This window comes from Sapajus apella, unplaced genomic scaffold, assembly GCF_009761245.1.
Source record: "Sapajus apella isolate SASKATOON/1434 unplaced genomic scaffold, GSC_monkey_1.0 scaffold108, whole genome shotgun sequence".
In the NCBI taxonomy this organism is placed as follows: Eukaryota; Metazoa; Chordata; class Mammalia; order Primates; family Cebidae; genus Sapajus; species Sapajus apella.
The window spans coordinates 4100813-4119462 of record NW_022437048.1 but is presented as its reverse complement, the minus strand read 5'-3'; the positions used below and the strand labels follow the sequence as shown (position 1 = coordinate 4119462).

Here is an 18650-nt window from a genome sequence, read left to right as displayed (position 1 = left end):
TGTCTGATGTGCAGGAACACCATGCAGGAATCAGGTCTGACTGTTACCCAAGGTCTAGGGTCTCTTATTCATGAAAGTTGAACTTAGAAAGATGGCCATTCCTGGCCACACTGTGCTACAGATTCTCCTGCACCCACCCCTCTAGGCTCCACATCAGTTGGCTTCCTGCTTTGCTACTTTGTTTACTCCTGTGGCTTCATTTCTGAGAGATGCAAGTCAGCGGTGGCTAAGTGTCCTTGCTCCTTTGGCCAAGGGAGGCGAGGAAACATCCATTGCAGAGGCTGTGACAGAGAGGCTTTCTGTTGCCCCGGGGTCTCTCTCCAGAGAAGAGCCAAGTTGGTGCTAGCTAGATAGCTTGGACAGGGGATGGCTAGAGACCCAGGCCAGGAAGATCTTCCTGAGGAGTCCATATGGAAATAGGCACCTACATTACACTCTAATCACTTTTCCGTGGGGCTGCTGTGGTATGCTGAGACCTACTCCAGTCACTAGTCACCTCAGATTTTCTAGTACCCGGAGGTATCACCTGTGAAGGCTGAGAAACAGCAAGAAAGGCAGCCTAGACTTTTCTCTGGTAGCTCCATCCCAGGGAGGTATGGACCTATTTCTGGCACAAACACACCTCTAAGAGGTGGCTGGAGACCCCAGTTGGGAGATAAGAACCCTTGTCAGAAGGAATGGCATCAGGGACCTGCTTCAGGTAGTCTAACCACATTTTGGTTAAGCCGCTGTGCTGTGCTGGGGGTACACTTCAGCCTTTGGTTGCCTTGGACACTCCAAATCTAGAAGGCTGAAATGGCTAAGTTGCCCAAACAGCAAAGATGTCAGCCTGCCCTGCCCCCTGGGATCCTTTTACCAGGAAGGGCCTGGAACCTCTGTCAACCAGGGAATACCAGTGGTGGTAGACAGAGATCCTAGTTGGAAGGCTCCACCCAGTGATGAGGATGGGGGTCAGGGACTCAATTAAAAAGGCAGTCTGGCCACATTTTTATATGGCTGTTGTGCTGTCCTGATGTATCATTTTCAACCCAGCCAGCTTGGACTCTTGAAAGCTTACAGATTGGAATTGATAAGACACTCAAACAGCAAAGACGCTGGCCCATACCTCTTTCTGGGAGCTCTGTCACAGGGAGTTTTCAAATTTCTGAAAACTGTTTCAAATTTCCCACCACTGTTTCAGGAACAGTGGTGGGAGTGGCTAGAGTCCCCTATTGGGAAGTCCCACCCAGTGAGGAGGACCAGGATCTAGTACCTGCTTAAAGAAGCAGTCCGGCCACATTTTTGTAGGGCAGATGCACAGCAACTGGTGGATTCCTTCCACCACCAGTACATTTGAACTCTCCAAAGCTCAAAGGACAGAACAGCTAAGTTGCCCAAACAGCAAAAATGGCAGCCTGCCCTGCACACCATGCCTCAGTTGATAGTGCAAGTGGTATATAAGTTACATGTGAACAAAATATGCAAAAAATTATTTGATCCGTGTTTTGTTATTTTGTCTTCAGTTCTGTGTCAAATAGAATGCAGAAACATGAACCTCCCATGGCCAAGGTTCTGGAAACTCTTCTAAAATATATTATATAAGACTAGTGATGTGTCCATACGAGAACGTTGATATTAGCTGAAAGACAGCACTTATAAACATAAAAGGGACATCAAACACACTTGTGGAAACAGGTCATCAACCTTCACTTATCTCCTTGCCATCTACATGCTCAGACTGTTAATCTGATGGTAATGTATTTACTTTGAAATGTGAGTTACATTTTAACTTCCTGATTGATTTATCCATGAATATAACCACAGGAAATGACAGAAAGAAACAGCAGATGGAAAAAAAAGCATTGCACTGCACCAGAATGTCTGTGAAATGGACTTCAGTTTTTCTGCTCATACAGCTGAGCTGTTACATTAACTCTGGGGACTGTGGAAAGGTGCTGGTGTGGCCCACAGAATTCAGCCATTGGATGAATATGAGGACAATCCTGGATGAACTTGTCCAGAGAGGGCATGAGGTGACTGTGCTGGCATCTTCAGCTTCCATTCTTTCTGATCCCAACAGCCAATCTACTCTTAAACTTGAAGTGTATCCAACATCTTTAACTAAAACTGAGTTTGAGGATATCATCCTGCAACAGGTCAACAGATGGATAAACCTTCCTAAAGACACATTTTGGTCATTCTTTTCACAAATTCAAGAAATCATGTGGACATTTAGCGACATAGTTATAAAATTCTGCAAGGATGTAGTTTCAAATAAGAAACTTATGAAAAAACTACAGGAGTCAAAATTTGATGTCGTTTTTGCAGATGCTATTTTTCCCGGTGGTGAGCTGCTGGCTGAGCTACTAAACATACCCTTCGTGTACAGTCTCCGCTTCTCTCCTGGTTACACTATTGAAAAGCACAGTGGAGGATTTCCATTTCCTCCTGCCTATGCACCTGTTGTTATGTCAGAATTAAGTGATCAAATGACTTTCATGGAGAGGGTAAAAAATATGATCTATGTGCTTTATTTTCAATTTTGGTTCCAAATATTTAATATGAAGAAGTGGGACCAGTTTTACAGTGAAGTTCTAGGTAAGTAATTTTTTCAGTGGATATCATGGAGACCTAACTTTCTTATGCCTTTGAAGCTGTTTCCTGTGCCTTTAAAGCTGAGCTTATATAAAGCAAAAAAGTCAGGATACTGGAGTTTTTTTGTTTTTTGTTTGTTTTATTTTGTTTTGTAGTCTTGCTCTCTCTCCCAGTCTGTCAGGTTGAAGTACTGGAGTGCAGTGGTACAATCCCTGCTCAGTGCTGGGATTACAGGTGTGTGTCACCAAGCTCAGCTAATTTTTTCTATTTTTATTAGAGATACGGTTTCACCATGTTGGCCAGGCTGGTCTCGCACTCCTGAACTGAAGTGATCCACCTGCCTTAGCCTCCCAAAAAGTGCTGGGATTACAGGTGTGAGCCCCCATGCCTGGCCATAGTGAAGTTTTTGTAAGTGAATTTATGAAATGAAAACACAAGATGATCTGTCAATTGCACAAATACTGTAGAAATGCTGATGTTATAAGGTCATTTAAAACCCTGTGGCCACTGCTCATACGAAACAGTCTAGGAAGCCATAAACCGATATATTAGTGTACTTAATATTGCTTTAAACTATCACACATCTGTTTTACTATGCATTTTTTTCATCTTAAAACAGTCAGACCTGTCAACAACATCTTGCCGAATGCATACATGTAGATTGAGCAGTCACACATTTTTCTACAACAATTACTTATGTAACATTCCAGAAATTGTTTCTTGTATACCTCAGTTTCCATATTCTGAAATTATAATCTGTACCCATGTTACCAGAAGATTTCCTTTACATTTGAGAGAAATAGTGTCTCTGTCTCAAATGCAAACACTAATAAGGTAATTTGTAGTTTCTAGTGTCTCTACATTCCTTCACTAAAAGATTGGAAACCATTCATTTTAAGGCAATCATCTTGTTGAAGTCTGAACATTGTATATCTGTATAGGTTTTTTTTTTTTTTGAAACTATGTCTGGTCATTTAAAAATATGAGCCAAATTTAGGTTAAGTATAAATCTCTACTTCAATAATTTTTCAACATTTTCTAGCTGTAATTTACTAATGTATTTACTTAAAAGCTAATATTATTAATATCTTAGGATGAGTCAAAAGCAGTAGTGGGTATAAGGATTTCAGCCGTACTCTCAATATAGCCCACAGTTCACTTGAATAACTAAAGATGAAAGAATTAACTTCATGAATTGTGGAAACTAGATTATTCCTTAGAAAATTGTTTTGTAGGTACAGCAAAGTTAGTTGATCATGGGGCTCAAAGAGTTGTTTAAATATTTATATGCTACTATTGAAGCTTTAAAGGGAAGTGGATGTTTAGTTCTCTGGGGATTATTTTAATAATTGTTTATGATTATGAGTATACTGATGTGGCATCAGCAAGTCATTTACCCTCAAAGTACTCTTGTCACTTTGCCTTTATTACAAATACACATGGGCAAATTATGTAATTCACAAAAATTAAATTATGCCTATATTTGAATATATGTTTATGTATTTCAAAGCACAGACACTTTGCCTACATTGTTCTTTTCCTTTTCAGAAAGTTACCTAGTGTAATTATCCTGTGTCATCTACCTTTTCTTTATACCTGTCAGGAAGACCCACTACCTTATCTGAGACAATGGGGAAAGCTGACATATGGCTTATTCGAAACTCCTGGGATTTTCAATTTCCTCATCCACTCTTACCAAATGTTGATTTTGTTGGAGGACTCCACTGCAAACCTGCCAAACCCCTACCTAAGGTAAAGAAAAATTTTTGGATTTTGATTTGTTTGCTTTGAATTTTTCATAGGAATGACTCTACAGTCTTCATTCAGAGTAACTGACTTACAGGGAAAGAAAGAAGGGAAGTGGGCAGGGTGAAGCGGATGCCAATTAGAAACTCATGTACATGTTGATTTGTTGATACCATCACAATTACATGAGCTTAATCATTATTCTAGATAGAGGGGAAAACAAAGAAGACTTTGAAAATAGGGTTCGTTAAGTTAAACCCTTGATTATACAACACATAAGAAGGTATTTGTCATTCATTGAAAGAGTATTTACAAAAAGTTTAGCACAAACCACAGGCAACAGAAAAAAGTAGACAGTTTCTGTCTCCACACACATTATATTCTACTCTGAAAGATAGAATATGTGCAATTAATAAAAATTGTGCAAAAGCTATTATCTCGAGGAAAAACCCAAAGCAAAGAAAGCATCAGTGGAGATAATAGAAAGTATCCTGGAGTCACTGATAATTAAGATGAGAACTGAACAATGCGCAGAAATCAGTGAAAGAACGAGTGGGACAGGAAGACACAAAACGAAAAAGAAGATAAAGTGTTTGGGACAGTTCTCAAGGCTCCAAGTTGAGTTTTCAGGGCAAGGCTGAGTGAGACTCAGATGATACTGAGAGGCAAGTTAGAGCCAGATATTTATTAGGAGTTAAAATATTTATTAAATGCTGTTGGGAACTACTCAAAGAGTAAAGAAATGATGATATGTGAAAAGATTTTTTTAATATAAAGAAAGAGCATACCAAGAGTTAAGAAATGATGATATGCGATAAGATCACCTTTTTTAAAAAAAGAAAGGAAACACAGACCATTCAGAACGTTTTGCATGAAACCTGGTAGCAGATGATGGAAAAGTGAACTAGAGTGTTGATAGAAATAATTTTGCCTACATTTACAGTAGTAGTACCCAATTCATATTGTGTTGTATGGAAAAAAAGTTAATATAGACAAAACTCTTAAAATGTCTCTGTTATATAGTCAGTGATTCAGAAATATTATTAATTTTGCAATTATGGTTATTTTATTATCATTACTAATACACTAATTACTTAACATGTGCAAGTCACTTGAGATATCATTCTTCATTTAATAGAACCAGAGTGTTTGGCACATCAAGATTACATTCTCATGCAAAGCCATAGAAGGCAGATATCCTGCAAACTTGGATAAAAGTAGACATACTAGTTTTGCCAGTAGGATGAGCAAGTTGAAATTCTAAAATTCTACAGTAAGGGATAAGGATCTTAAGTATTGTAGCTTAAAATAAAATAATTATTTAACAATATAAATGTGTACCCCTAATAATATTTGCAGCCAAACTCAGTGTTCGTCTGATTTTACTCAAGGATGTAACTCATTCTACACTGAGATCCCGGAGATTTACATTGTAGAACATAAACACACCCTATTAGCGTAGGTGTTTTCAGCCTTTTGACAAGAAACTCAGTAAAGCTTCCTGGGGGAACTTGTGTCTAGACACCATAGCTGCCTATAGAGAAGCGGGGAGAAAATGAAGAATGAACATACAGTAAAGGCCAAATAAATTCTATCACTTGTATCTGAATAGTAACAGTTTACAATAACAAAATATTTCTGTCTGCATAGAAGATGATATTCCTTATAAAGGAACACAAGAATCTCATATATTTTAAATTAATATCATACTTTTAAGACATATGTAGAAAGTAAGCATTCTTTAACACACTATTAAGTAATCTCTTAAGATCTTTATCTACATAAAACTGAGAATTTATTCCATGGTTAAAATCCAATATCTATGTTGAATGCAAATTGTATGTGCTTTATATTGTAACTTTCAAAAGAGACAAAAGCTGAGATAAGATTAATAAAAATTCTATGCCACCCTGGCCTACTATTGAAAGATTTCCGTATACACATTAAGGGACAGTGACAGTGCCAGTAGGAGGGAAAAGAAAGTAGGAGGTGTAGAAGGATAAGAAAAAGGATGACTAGTAGACAGTAGTGATAAGTACTAATACTAGCTGTTGTTATTAACTTGCATAAAGATTTGAATGCAAGTCAGTGGTTGTAAAATCAGTTCTCTAATTGTTTATTATGTGAAATAATTGTTAAGACAAGTCACTGTCTTTTAAATTAAATATTAGATCCTCAGATAACATATATATATATATATACAAAAAAACACTTGACCAAATGTATCAAGTGTTTTAAAAATGCACATAGCCTTTGGTTTTACAACATGTTCACATGAAATCATACAGAGAAAAGTAAATCAAGGTGTACATAAATATTTATGGAAAATATTTATTAAACTGACATAGGAAGTAATCCAACATCTTAAATTAAGGAATGATTGAAAACTTAGACTATGTGCATACAATAGCATTACAATAATTTTATCAATCAAAGATTCAATTACACTGCCAGTCGTAATACAAGCAAAGTGAGGAAGAAAATTATAAATATAACAAAATGACAAGATTTTTGTAGGAGAAAAAAGGTATATACAATAAGGCTAAATTTTATAAATAAATGTCACGTGTACATGTGTAAATAGAACAAAAGCCGTGATGAGAACATACACATTTTAAATTGATAATATCTCTAGATAGAAATTCTAGAAAAATTTTATTTTATTTTTAAACTTTTCATGCTTTTATCAAATTACTTACATTTATTTTGCATTATTTTTATGAAATTGTCCGGAATGTTAAACGACCAGTCCACATCAGTGATGAATCGGTAAAAAGGTCAGATTACTTCAACATTGGGTGGAGAAAGAAGGCTCTGGGCATCAACCCAATGAGAGTAAACACTAAACGCGAGTTACTTTAAATGTGGCAACAGGTAGTTGCAATCACACAAAATACCTAGATGCCCCATGTATTACATGGAATAGCAATACAGCAACTCTCACATTAACACTGATGTCTGATTAAAAATTATATTTTAAAAAATACACAGCAATATATGGTCTTCAAAGTCAATATTTGGATTTTTTTTTCTTTGTTTTATAAACAACAGTTTAAAAAGTTTTACTCCAGTGATTAAATCTGAAAGTATATAAATTTAAATATTGGCATAGATTGGAAAAAGAAAATCAGAATAATTATCAATCAATTTTTGCCAAGCACATCTTCACCAGGAGTTTATGTAGTGTGAGTGAGCTACTCATGAGGGTGACCAGATCTCCCACGTGGGAAAGCCTAGTGTCCTCTTGTATTATGGTGCAAGTGCTGCCTCTGAGACACAGCAAAGTAATGATGAGAGTTCCTCATATGCAGTTAGAAATAGTGCATCAATTTAATGGTGTGATTTCAGGGAAAAAATTGTTCCACCCAAAAATAACCTGAAAAATATTATCATACAACTATCTAACTATATACTATACAATCCTGTATTACAAATGAGACTCTCAGGACTAATTCACAGAAATTTCAAATCAAAACCTGACTCCAGAATGTCAGTGATTCTTAACCACCATCTTTTATGATTATTTTTTCCTTGTTTGAAAAAAGACTGGAAAACTCTGACAAAATTTAAGTGAAGTGTAAAGGATTATAGAGTAAGATAAATGTAGACATAAACTCATCCCAACTGTAACTTTTCCTCAGTACTTATAGTTAGGAAAGAAACCACTGATGGCTTCAAACTAAAAGAATTCTGTAAAAAAATCCACCTGAAATAAAGATATGTGACCTAGTAGAATGACAATATAAAATTAAAGCCAAGTAGTACAATTTTCCAAGAACCTATATTAGTAACTATCATAAGAGAAGAGTCTGTGTATAATATTTTTAGCATTATGTTCCTAACTACTTTGTAAATAGCTCCATTTCTTTTCTCACTTAAACACACACACACACAAATGCATATATATTTACACAAATACCCTTAGTAGAGGCCACCCGTCTCATATTATCCATCTTCTTGATAAGAAACTGAGTGATTGAGTCAGTTAAAAGCTATAATTTACTCCAACAACTCTTGATAATACTTGATTTTCTCTCTTTAGTTATATGTACCAATTCTTTCAGTAGTGCTTGCTGAGCTCATACTCTTTTGTGATGGAACAAATTCTTTTTTTCACAGGAAATGGAAGAGTTTGTCCAGAGCTCTGGAGAAAATGGTGTTGTGGTGTTTTCTCTGGGGTCAATGGTCAGTAACATGACAGAAGAAAGGGCCAACGTAATTGCATCAGCCCTTGCCAAGATCCCACAAAAGGTTTGATAAATTGCCTTACTGGTATAGAAAACTACTGAAAGAGGCTTTCAAAATCTGTAAATAATCCAATTACAGAAATTTCCTGCCTAAACATTTAGCTGTTGGGATAGCACTAATTATCAGATATTAGTTCAAAATCAGAAATATACATGGAAGATGCTAAAATAATACAGAGGGTATTTTCATGGATGATAAATTTGTCATTAATATAGTGATCAGGAATAAATATATTTAAGAGGTGTAGGGAAAGTTTGGTATTACCATGATATTGGGGTCAGGTAAGAGATATCACCAAATTCTTCCCCTGTCATTTGATCCTTATGTTTAAGGATTCCTGAGGGCATCATATACACTACAGATGTTATCAGAAGAAATTACATTTAAAGGGGTAACTTCACTAGCACCGTAACAATAGCAGGTATTTCAAAATGTGTAACATGAGTCATGCAGTTTAGGCTTGCCATGTAATCCAGCCTTATATACATCCTGTACATTTTGGAATAGGCATAGTTGTGTGATGTTCAGGGTACTATTCAGAGAAAGGACGGCCTAGGCTGCTATACAACTAGTCCACATTCCCACCCAACCAGGAAGATTTAGAGAAAGAGAAAAAGCAGCCTCCCTTGCTGGACCGATCCCAGCCAATGTCTGAAGCCAATGTCTGGTTAACAACTTGTCCCAATGGAAGCAACAGAAGGAAATATAGGAAGGAGTCAAACAGAAGGAAGCCAGGCACGGGGATAGGCTCAGTCGGCCCCTCTATAGAACATAGTAGGAACATATTTTCTTCTGTATGGAATGCACCTGTGTGTATTTGTCAATTACTTTTTAGTTCCTTATCTGATATAGTCTTCTTGTAATGACCTATACTGACATTTTTGCTGAAAGCTCAGTTGCTTTAATACTGATAAAGCAAATAAAAGTTAAACAGCCTAAGTTATGAAGTTCATGAGGATTGCTTGGAAATTCTAAAATTAGTAACTTAAACATAAAAATGTCTTTGCTACAGCAGAACATATTAATCACTGTTGTCAAGCTTTGTAGCACATTGTCTAAGTGTTTACAATGAGTTGAACAAATTCAGCAAAATACAAGTTTGAATTTATTCAAAACTGCCTATTTATGATACCAACAGTTTCCTAATTTCAATGCTGAAAAAAAATCTAAAATTAGCAATACTGATAATATTCTGAATTTATCTCAAAAATTGTCCCTTGAAATTTCTCCTAGAAGTAGTGCTTGATAATTCACAATTTCAAAGAAGTTATACATGCTACCTTTGTAGCATTAACTTATTTCTTACAAGTAGTTTATTTTATCAACTTGCTTTTCTGTCAAAGGACACTAAACTCTAATGTAATTACTTATAGACAAGTAAAATGCATGAAATACTTCCCATATTACTAAAAAATGGATACATTAATATTTGATTTGGAAGATAAAAGCTAGTATAATGTACATCAAACAAAATAAACATATAGGTCATTTCTGAATTGTTACTATCTTTCTCACTAGAATTGTAATGACTACTTAAATTTCTTTCATACATATAATTTTTTATAATTTTTGTGTATTAATTTTATCTTTTAACTTTTAAGTTCAGGGATACATGTGTAGGTTTGTTACATAGATAAACTTGTGTCATTGGGGCTTGTTTTACAGATTGTTTTATCACTCAGGCATTAAGTCCGGTACCCATTAGTTATTTTACCTCATCTTCTCTCTCCTCCCACCCTTCACCCTCCAATACACCCCAGTGTATGTTGTTCTCCCATGTTTCCGTGTGTTCTTATCTTTTAACTTCCATTTAATCGTGAGAATATGTAGTATTTGGATTTCTATTTCTATACTACTTTGCTAAGCATAATAGCCTCCAACTTCATCTACGTCCCTGTAAATATAAAATCTTGTTCTTTTTTATGGCTCCATAGTATTCCATGGTTTATATGTACCCCGTTTTCTTTATTTAGTCAACCATTGATGGACTTTAGGTTTATTCCATGTCTTTACTATTGTAACTACTGCTGCTATGAATATACATGCACATGTGCCTTTATGAGAGAGTGATTCACCATCCTTTGGTTATATACTCAGTAAAGGCATTTCTGGGTTGAATTGTATTTTAGCCTCTAGGTTTTAGACGAAGTGCCACAGTGACTTCCATAATGGTTGAATTAACTTACAGTCCCACTAGCAGAGTATAAGCATTCCTTTTCCTACACAACCTTGCCAGCATCTATTACTTTTTGAGTTTAATAATAGCCATTATGGCTGGTATGAGATGGTATATATTGTGGTTTTGATTTGCATTTCTCTAGTGAGCAGTGATGTTGAGCTTTTTTTTCATATGATGATTGGCCACATGTAGGTCTTCTTTTGAAAAGAGTAACAATTTTTTAAATATTTGAACTTTTCATTGATAATCTCATTTTTCTAAGCTATTATTTTGGAAAATCCTGGTTTCCTTATATACTTAACTAATTATAAAAGTTAAGAAAATAAAATATAAGTATTCTATTTATGTCAGTCTTTGAGTAGTCTTTATTACCTAACATCCCTTGACCTCATTCTTAGTCTGTTTAGGCTGCTAACATTCTATAACTTTGGAGCTTCACTCATGGAATAAGATGTTTTCTTTATTGTAACAGGTTCTGTGGAGATTTGATGGAAATAAACCTCATGCCTTAGGACACAATACACGGGTGTACAAGTGGATACCCCAGAATGACCTTCTTGGTATGACTCTGGAGAACAAATAATGAATATGTTAGTAACTGCCCATTAGAGTGTTAATAATTCATAATGAAATAAGATTGTTATGGAAAAACTTAAAAATACAATGAAACTTCTTTATATTTATTCCAGTCCTATAGGAACAATAATAAACAGTAATTGTCAGCATTTTATGACATATGCTCACATTCTTTATGGTCAAAATCAGAGTATCTTTCAGGTATTATAATGTCTTACTGAATTTTTTAATAACTTCATGGGTTGTCTCTTTGTCTCCTATTTCTACAACTTTACACCTGTTCTTTCCTTTTATGCAGGGTTGTTTATAATGTCACTAAAGTAACAGCTCTTCTGCTATCACCAGGACCTCTGCATTTTCTGTAGAATTAAATTCCTAATCTGAATCATAAAGTGATGACACATTTCTTGATGAACTGTGACTTGTGCTTTCTCAATCCTGACATCACCGCCACGCAACTGTCTGATGCCTTACACATGTCATATCACATTCTGTGACTGCATTTAAGAGAACACATTCTTACGTGCCCATCTCTTTCCTTTGGTTTCTTTCTTTCTTCCTTTCTTTTCCTTGCTTTCTTTTTCTTGCTTTCTTTTTCTTGCTTTCTTTTTCTTACTTTCTTTCTTGCTTTCTTTTTCTTTTGGACATTTTATTTCTTTTATTTAGATTGCATTTTTTCTTTAGTCCAACTGGTAAGCTTGTATTAATTATTTCAGTCTGAAATCACACGCACCATATCACTTTCACTTACATCTCCATCAAAAGTAGGTGCTCTTTCCTCTGAAGCTGAAATACAATTGTAATTTAGTTCAGTATTTTAGCTAGAAAACACTGTCACTTTAAGAGCCTTTAGTTGTGTACTTCTCATTTTATTCTTATAAATAATTTTGCTAAAATTAATTCAATCCTAGGTCATCCAAAAACCAGAGCTTTTATAACTCATGGTGGATCCAATGGCATCTACGAGGCAATCTACCATGGGATCCCTATGGTGGGCATTCCGTTGTTTGCGGATCAACCTGATAACATTGCTCACATGAAGGTCAAGGGTGCAGCTATTGGATTGGACTTCAATACAATGTCGAGTACAGACTTGTTGAATGCACTGAGGACTGTAATTAATGATCCTTTGTGAGTATAATAATAATTTTTACTAGTGGTATTTATAGGCAGTTTATCTTGTCAATAGCAAGTATGAATTTCATCCTTTTTGCAAGAGACTAATTTTGAAAGAAGTTAAATGATGTAGCCAATCTGAAATCTTCTTGTATTTTTGAGCAGTTATTTAAAAATTGTGTTTGAACCCCATACATTTGTGGGTATCCAATTAGTGGAACAATTTTCTACACAAATATAACTGATAATATTAAAAGACATTAAAAATAATGCAGTTAATTTATAATAGGAAGAATAAACTTGAAAAAATGTCATAAAATATTTTAATTAAATATCTAAAATGTCTAAAAGTATAACTATTTTCTTGATGAAAAATTCACTTTTGTTGTTATAATTATTGTAATAGATTTGACAATTAGATATAATTTCCATAACATAAACCCCATCTATTTACAGTATAAAATCTCTATATATTTAGAATGCTTACAGAGTCATAAAGCCATCTGGAATCATACAGTTTAGGGTTTTGTGTAAATGAGTTCTTTCACCTAGCATAATTTTTTTATTTTTTTAATGGTTTTTAGATTCATTCATGTTGTAGTGTGTATTAATACTTCACTTCTTTTTACAGCAGTGTGATATTTTATAGTATGGATATGCCATATTTTATTTGTTCACTTATCAGTTCATTGGCCTTTTGATTGTTTCCAATTGTGACTATTAGGAGTATTGCTACACATGTTTTTGCATAAACATGTTTTCCTTTCTTTTGGGTTAATACTGGAAGTGGAATTCCTGGCTGATGTGGGAACTGTATGTTTATGAAGAACTGCTAAACTGTTTTCCAAATGACTTGTTCCATTAGCCATTACCACCAGCAGTACAAGGGGGTTCCAATTTTTCCACAGTGTTGCCAACACCTGTTACTGTCTTTTTGTTGTAGCCTTTTTAGTGGAGGTGAAATGATCTCTCATTGTGCTTTTGAATTGCAAATGTTGAGCATTGTTGTATGTGATATTGGACGTATATCTTCTTTGGAAAAATGTCTAGTCCAATCCTTGGAAAACTTTTAAACTTTGCTCCCTGTCTAATTATTGAGTTTTAAGAACTGTTTATATTTTATGGACATAATCTTATATCAGATATATAATTTTCAAATATTTTGTTTTATTCTGGGTGTGCTAACGTTTTACTTTTTTGATGATGCTTTTTAAAGCACACAAATTTTAATTTTCATAAGTTAAATTTTTAATAATTGATTTATTTTTATTCCAAATGCAACAATGTAAAAAATGCCTAAAATTCCCAGTCCAGATACCATCAATTCAGCATTTATAAGTACTAACAATAACGTTTTTTTAAATAAAGATATCACCTAAAGGAATACTTTTAAAACAGGTTGGACCAATATAAAAGAAATATAAAATAAGTTGTTATATTTAAACGTGAATATGCAAATACTTCCACTAAATCAAAACATACCTTATAAAGAGGAGCAAATAATTAGTAGGGACATAAAACATTAGAAAAACAGAGTTAACAAATGGAACCTCATACTGGAACAAAATACACCTTCACATATATATATATATATATATATATATATGTTTAAATATACACACATATATATGTATAAACACACACATATGTATTATATGTGTCAACTGGAAGACACATTTTCTTAGAGCCTGTTGAACTGTTAGTAGTTATTTGAAATGACATTTGGTGGGCTGTAAATCCAGACTCAGTAAATATAAAAAGGTTCAATATAAAAAGTGTGTATAATCCAGACTTAGTGGAAGTAAAGGAGATTATAAAAACGATAACTAAAATAACTTCAATTTTGGAAATTAAAAAATACACTTCAAAAAAATTTAAAGTCCTGCCTCAGCCTCCAGAGTAGCTGGGATTAGAGGCATGCATCACCACGCCCAACTAATTTTGTATTTTTAGTAAAGACAGAGTTTTGCCATGTTGATTAGGCTGGTCTCAAATACCTGACCTCAGGTGATCCACCTGCATTGGCCTCCCAAAGTGCTGGGATACAGGTGTGAGCCATCACTTGAACCTGGAAGATGGAGGTTGCAGTGAGCCAGGATCATGCCATTGCACTCCAGCCTAGGCAACAACAGAAGAACTCCGTCAAAAAAAAAAAAAAAGTAAAAAATTAAAAATTAAAGTCACAAAGTAAATCATGACTATGCATGCATTTTTATCTCAGCAATGCTACTTTCAATTATATACCCAACAGATAAGTATAAATATGTAAATCTAGTGCTATATATGATGTGGACAGGAAACAGGAAAATACTGGGTAAAAGAGGTCAGTTCCCCAGCAAAGTTTCCACCTTCAAGCCTGAAAACTCATGGCCCTACATGAGAACACACATTCCTGTTTTTGAGCCCCGAAGTTGCCTTTTGGTCCCACATCCACCAATTCTGTACCTGTATAAACCCCAACCCCCCAGCTCCACAAGGAGATGAATAGAAGAGCAGAAAAACGGCAGAATGGTGCATTAGAGAGAAGAGAAGGAGTTTCTGAATAGTGAGAATAGTTCAGCCAGGTACAGCCGGAGGAGAGAGATTGGACGCTGGATGGCCAAACTCCAGGGGAAGATCATCTTCCCACTCTGTTACCATTTGAGCTCCCCATACATCTGACTGAGAGCTACCTCCACCAGTCAATAAAAGCCATGCATTCTGTCATAAACATTTACATGTCATCCTTCAATTCCATGTGCGACCTGATTCTTCCTAAATGCCAGACAAGAACCTGAGTACTAACAGGGCACTGAACTGGTTAACACTTAAGCCATCAGAAAAGGGCAAGCCTAAAAGAGTACCCTGTAACACTACCCACTTGGGCTTCAGGAGTTGCAGACACCCACCCCTGGTTGCTGCCTTGAGGCAAGAGGCTAGGGGTGCTCACCCAGGCTCCTGCACCTGGCTGTCTACATCCTCTCCCTCCTGTAAGGGCTTTGTGTGTGCATGGGGAGTGAACAGATGAGCCACAAACCACTGGACATCTTGGGAGGGGGGCCATGAAACTCTAGCATTTCACATACAAAAATGTTTATGACAGAATTATTACTACTTTCCAAAAATTGTTAACAACCCAAATGTCTATTGCTCATAAAATGATGACATAATCCGTGTGTTAGCAATCAACAAAATACTACACAGCAACGGAATTAATCAACAATTGCCACCCAAAGATTTTATAAAATGACCTGATGAATACATACTATAAAATTCAATTATATAAACAAGCAAAACTAACATATGATATTTGAAGTCAGGCTAATACTTAATTGGAGGACAAAGCTAATGACTAAATGGTTCAGGAAAAGAGAATTATTCTAGGTAGGTTGTGATATCCTGTACCATGAACTGAACAGTAGATAAATTGGTATTTTCTCTTCAAGATAATGTTGAAGACGATCTTACACTTTTGACCTATTCACTTTGTGTATGTATATTTATCTTCTGGTTTTAATATTTAAAGATTTATTTTATAAGCTATAAAATATATTTTAAATTCTAGGAATCAAATGTCAAAATAATCATAAAACAATCGAGAAAATCCTAGGGGTTCCATCTTAGTGTGGCCAAGAAAAGCCTCTCTTAACATTTCAAGGGAAGCCTCAAAATGAGAGAGAAGCAAGCCTTGGTTGTTGCAAGAAAGAATGCTCCAAGAATGGGAGAGAGGGTCCAAAATGTGTAAAGGTGCTGAGATGAGAACACCTGTGGGAGCTTAAAGAAAAATAGAAGGACACTAGAAGACCTAGTGTCCATGGAAAAAGTGTTAGGAGAAGAGTTTGCCAGTGTTTGACATTGCAGGGTCCTGTGGAGTAAATAACAGTGTTGGATTTTATTCTTATTTTATTTTTTCATTATACTTTACGTCCTGGGGTACATGCACAGATCATGCAGGATTGTTACATAGGTATACACATGCCATGCTGCATCCATCCCCCTGTCATTTACATTAGGTATTTTTTCTAATGTTATCCCTCCCCAATCCCCCAACCCACTGCTATCCCTTCCCTAACTCTCCCACCCTGCAACAGACCCCAGTGTGTGATATTCCTCTCCCTGTGTCCGGTGTTCTCATTGTTCCACACCCACTTATGAGTGAGAACACGCAGTATTTGGTTTTCTGTTCTTCCGTCAGCTTGCTGAGAATTACGGTTTTCATCCTCTTGTATGGCTGTATAGTATTCCATGGTGTCTATGTGCCATATTATCTTTATCCAGTCTATTACAGATGGCCATTTGGGTTGGCTCCAAGTTTTGCTACTGTGAACAGCGCTGCAATGAACATACTTGTGCATGTGTCTTTAAAATAGAATGATTTATAATCCTTTGGGTATGTACCCAGTAATGGGATTGCTGGATCAAATGGAATTTCTATATCTAGGTCTTTGAGGAATCACCACAGTGGTGTCCACAATGGTTGAACTAATTTGCACTCCCAAAACACTGTAAAAGTGTTCCTATTTGTCCACCTCCTCCATAGCATCTGTTGTCTCCAGATATTGTAATGATAGCCATTCTAACTGGTGTGAGATGGTATCTCAATGTGGTTTTGATTTGCATTTCTCTAATGACCAGTGATGGTGAGCATTTTTTCATGTTTGTTGGCTGCATAAATGCCTTATTTCAAAAAAATGCATTTATGTTCTGTTCATATCCTTTACCCACTTTTTGATGGGGTTTTATTCTTAATACGATGAGAAGTCAGGCAAAAATCTTACTCAAGGGAGTGTCAAAATCTGACTTTTATTTCAAAAATATCATTCTGGCTACTGGATAGGAAACAGTAGGAGACACAGGGGTAGGGCAAAAGCAGAGTGACTAGCTATGAGGCATTTCACTCACCATGACCACAATTCCTTTTCAGAACTTAAAAATGATGTTTCTCAAATTATATTTTCATTCTTTCTTAAAGCACTTAAAATTGCGTATGATATTGAGCATATTCTCATGTGCCTATTCCAGCGCTGAAAGGGTATAATTGGATTGCTCATAACACAAAGGAGAAATGCTTAAGAGAAGGATACCTTATTCTCCATGATATGATTATTTCACATTGCAGGCTGTATCAAAACATCTCATGCAAGTCATAGATATATACACCTACTATGTGCCCCCAAATTAAAAATTAACAAATTTAAAAAATAATAATAAAATAACTCATATTTGCTTTGCTTCAGAGAAATTAGTTTTCTCACCTGACTTTCCATTTTTACTTTAAAAATACTTATCAATGATAAAATTCCAATTTAAAATTCCAGTTTTCATGATGACTCAATTAAATTGCATAAATTCTGTGTCAGGGGCTACTGCGAGCTGAGATACTGCCACTACACTCGAGTCTGGGCAACAGAGTGAGACTGTGTCTCTAAACAACAAATAAATAAATAAATGTAAAAAATAAAAACCTTTCATGGACTTGATATGCTCAGACAAATTAACCTACTTTCAATATTGGTGTCTCTTTGTTTATTCTTCAGATATAAAGAGAACACTATGAAATTATCAAGAATCCAACGTGATCAACCAGTGAAGCCCCTGGATCGAGCAGTCTTCTGGATTGAGTTTGTCATGCGCCACAAAGGAGCCAAACACCTTCGGGTTGCAGCCCACGACCTCACCTGGTTCCAGTACCATTCTTTCGATGTGATTGGGTTCTTCCTGGCCTGCATGGCAGCTGTGATATTTATCATCACAAAATGTTGTCTGTTTTGTTTCTGGAAATTTGTTAGAACTGGAAAGAAGGCAAAAAAAGATTAGTTGTATTTGAGGCTTGAAGCTGGGAAACCTGATAGATGGGACTTCTTCAGTTTATTTCAACAAAAAAGATTGTGATGCAAGGTTTCTTTCTTTCCGTGACAGAACATCATTTCAAAACACGCTTACCTTGTCAAGTAAAAACTGCTTCCTACAGTAAAATTTAACTATTTTACAAAGTTTTTGGTTGTATGCGTCAATTCAGGCTTTGCCAACTCAGATATTCCATATGATATCAACAAAATCAATACACGTCTGTCAAAAAACAAATTTAAAATGGAGAAATGAGTGAGTGAGTGGTGGAAAGAACACTGGGCTAAAAGTCAGGAGAGTTGAGATACAGTTCCATTTTTCTGCTGAGCCAGTCTTTCACCATGAGCCTCACTTTACCCATGTTTTCTGGTCATTTAAAAATATT

General features: G+C 35.6%; 1 protein-coding gene across 1 annotated transcript; it reads left to right on the top strand.

Annotated features, from left to right (window-relative positions):
- The first annotated feature begins 1807 nt into the window (after positions 1–1807).
- LOC116537254 (UDP-glucuronosyltransferase 2B4-like) lies at positions 1808–18411 on the top strand. Its single transcript, XM_032259310.1, has 6 exons — positions 1808–2577; positions 4178–4326; positions 8440–8571; positions 11220–11307; positions 12235–12454; positions 17956–18411. The coding sequence occupies exons 1-6, from the start codon at positions 1827–1829 to the stop codon at positions 18233–18235; spliced, it is 1620 nt and encodes a 539-aa protein (XP_032115201.1). The 5' UTR covers positions 1808–1826; the 3' UTR covers positions 18236–18411.
- The last annotated feature ends 239 nt before the right edge of the window (positions 18412–18650 follow it).

Excerpts from the sequence above, each read along its gene's own strand:
- LOC116537254 (XM_032259310.1), top strand. The coding sequence starts at position 1,827 with ATGGAAAAAAAAGCATTGCACTGCACCAGAATGTCTGTGAAATGGACT. Across the intron at positions 2,578-4,177 it reads GTTTTACAGTGAAGTTCTAG|GAAGACCCACTACCTTATCT; the intron begins GTAAGTAATTTT and ends TATACCTGTCAG. Across the intron at positions 12,455-17,955 it reads ACTGTAATTAATGATCCTTT|ATATAAAGAGAACACTATGA; the intron begins GTGAGTATAATA and ends TTTATTCTTCAG.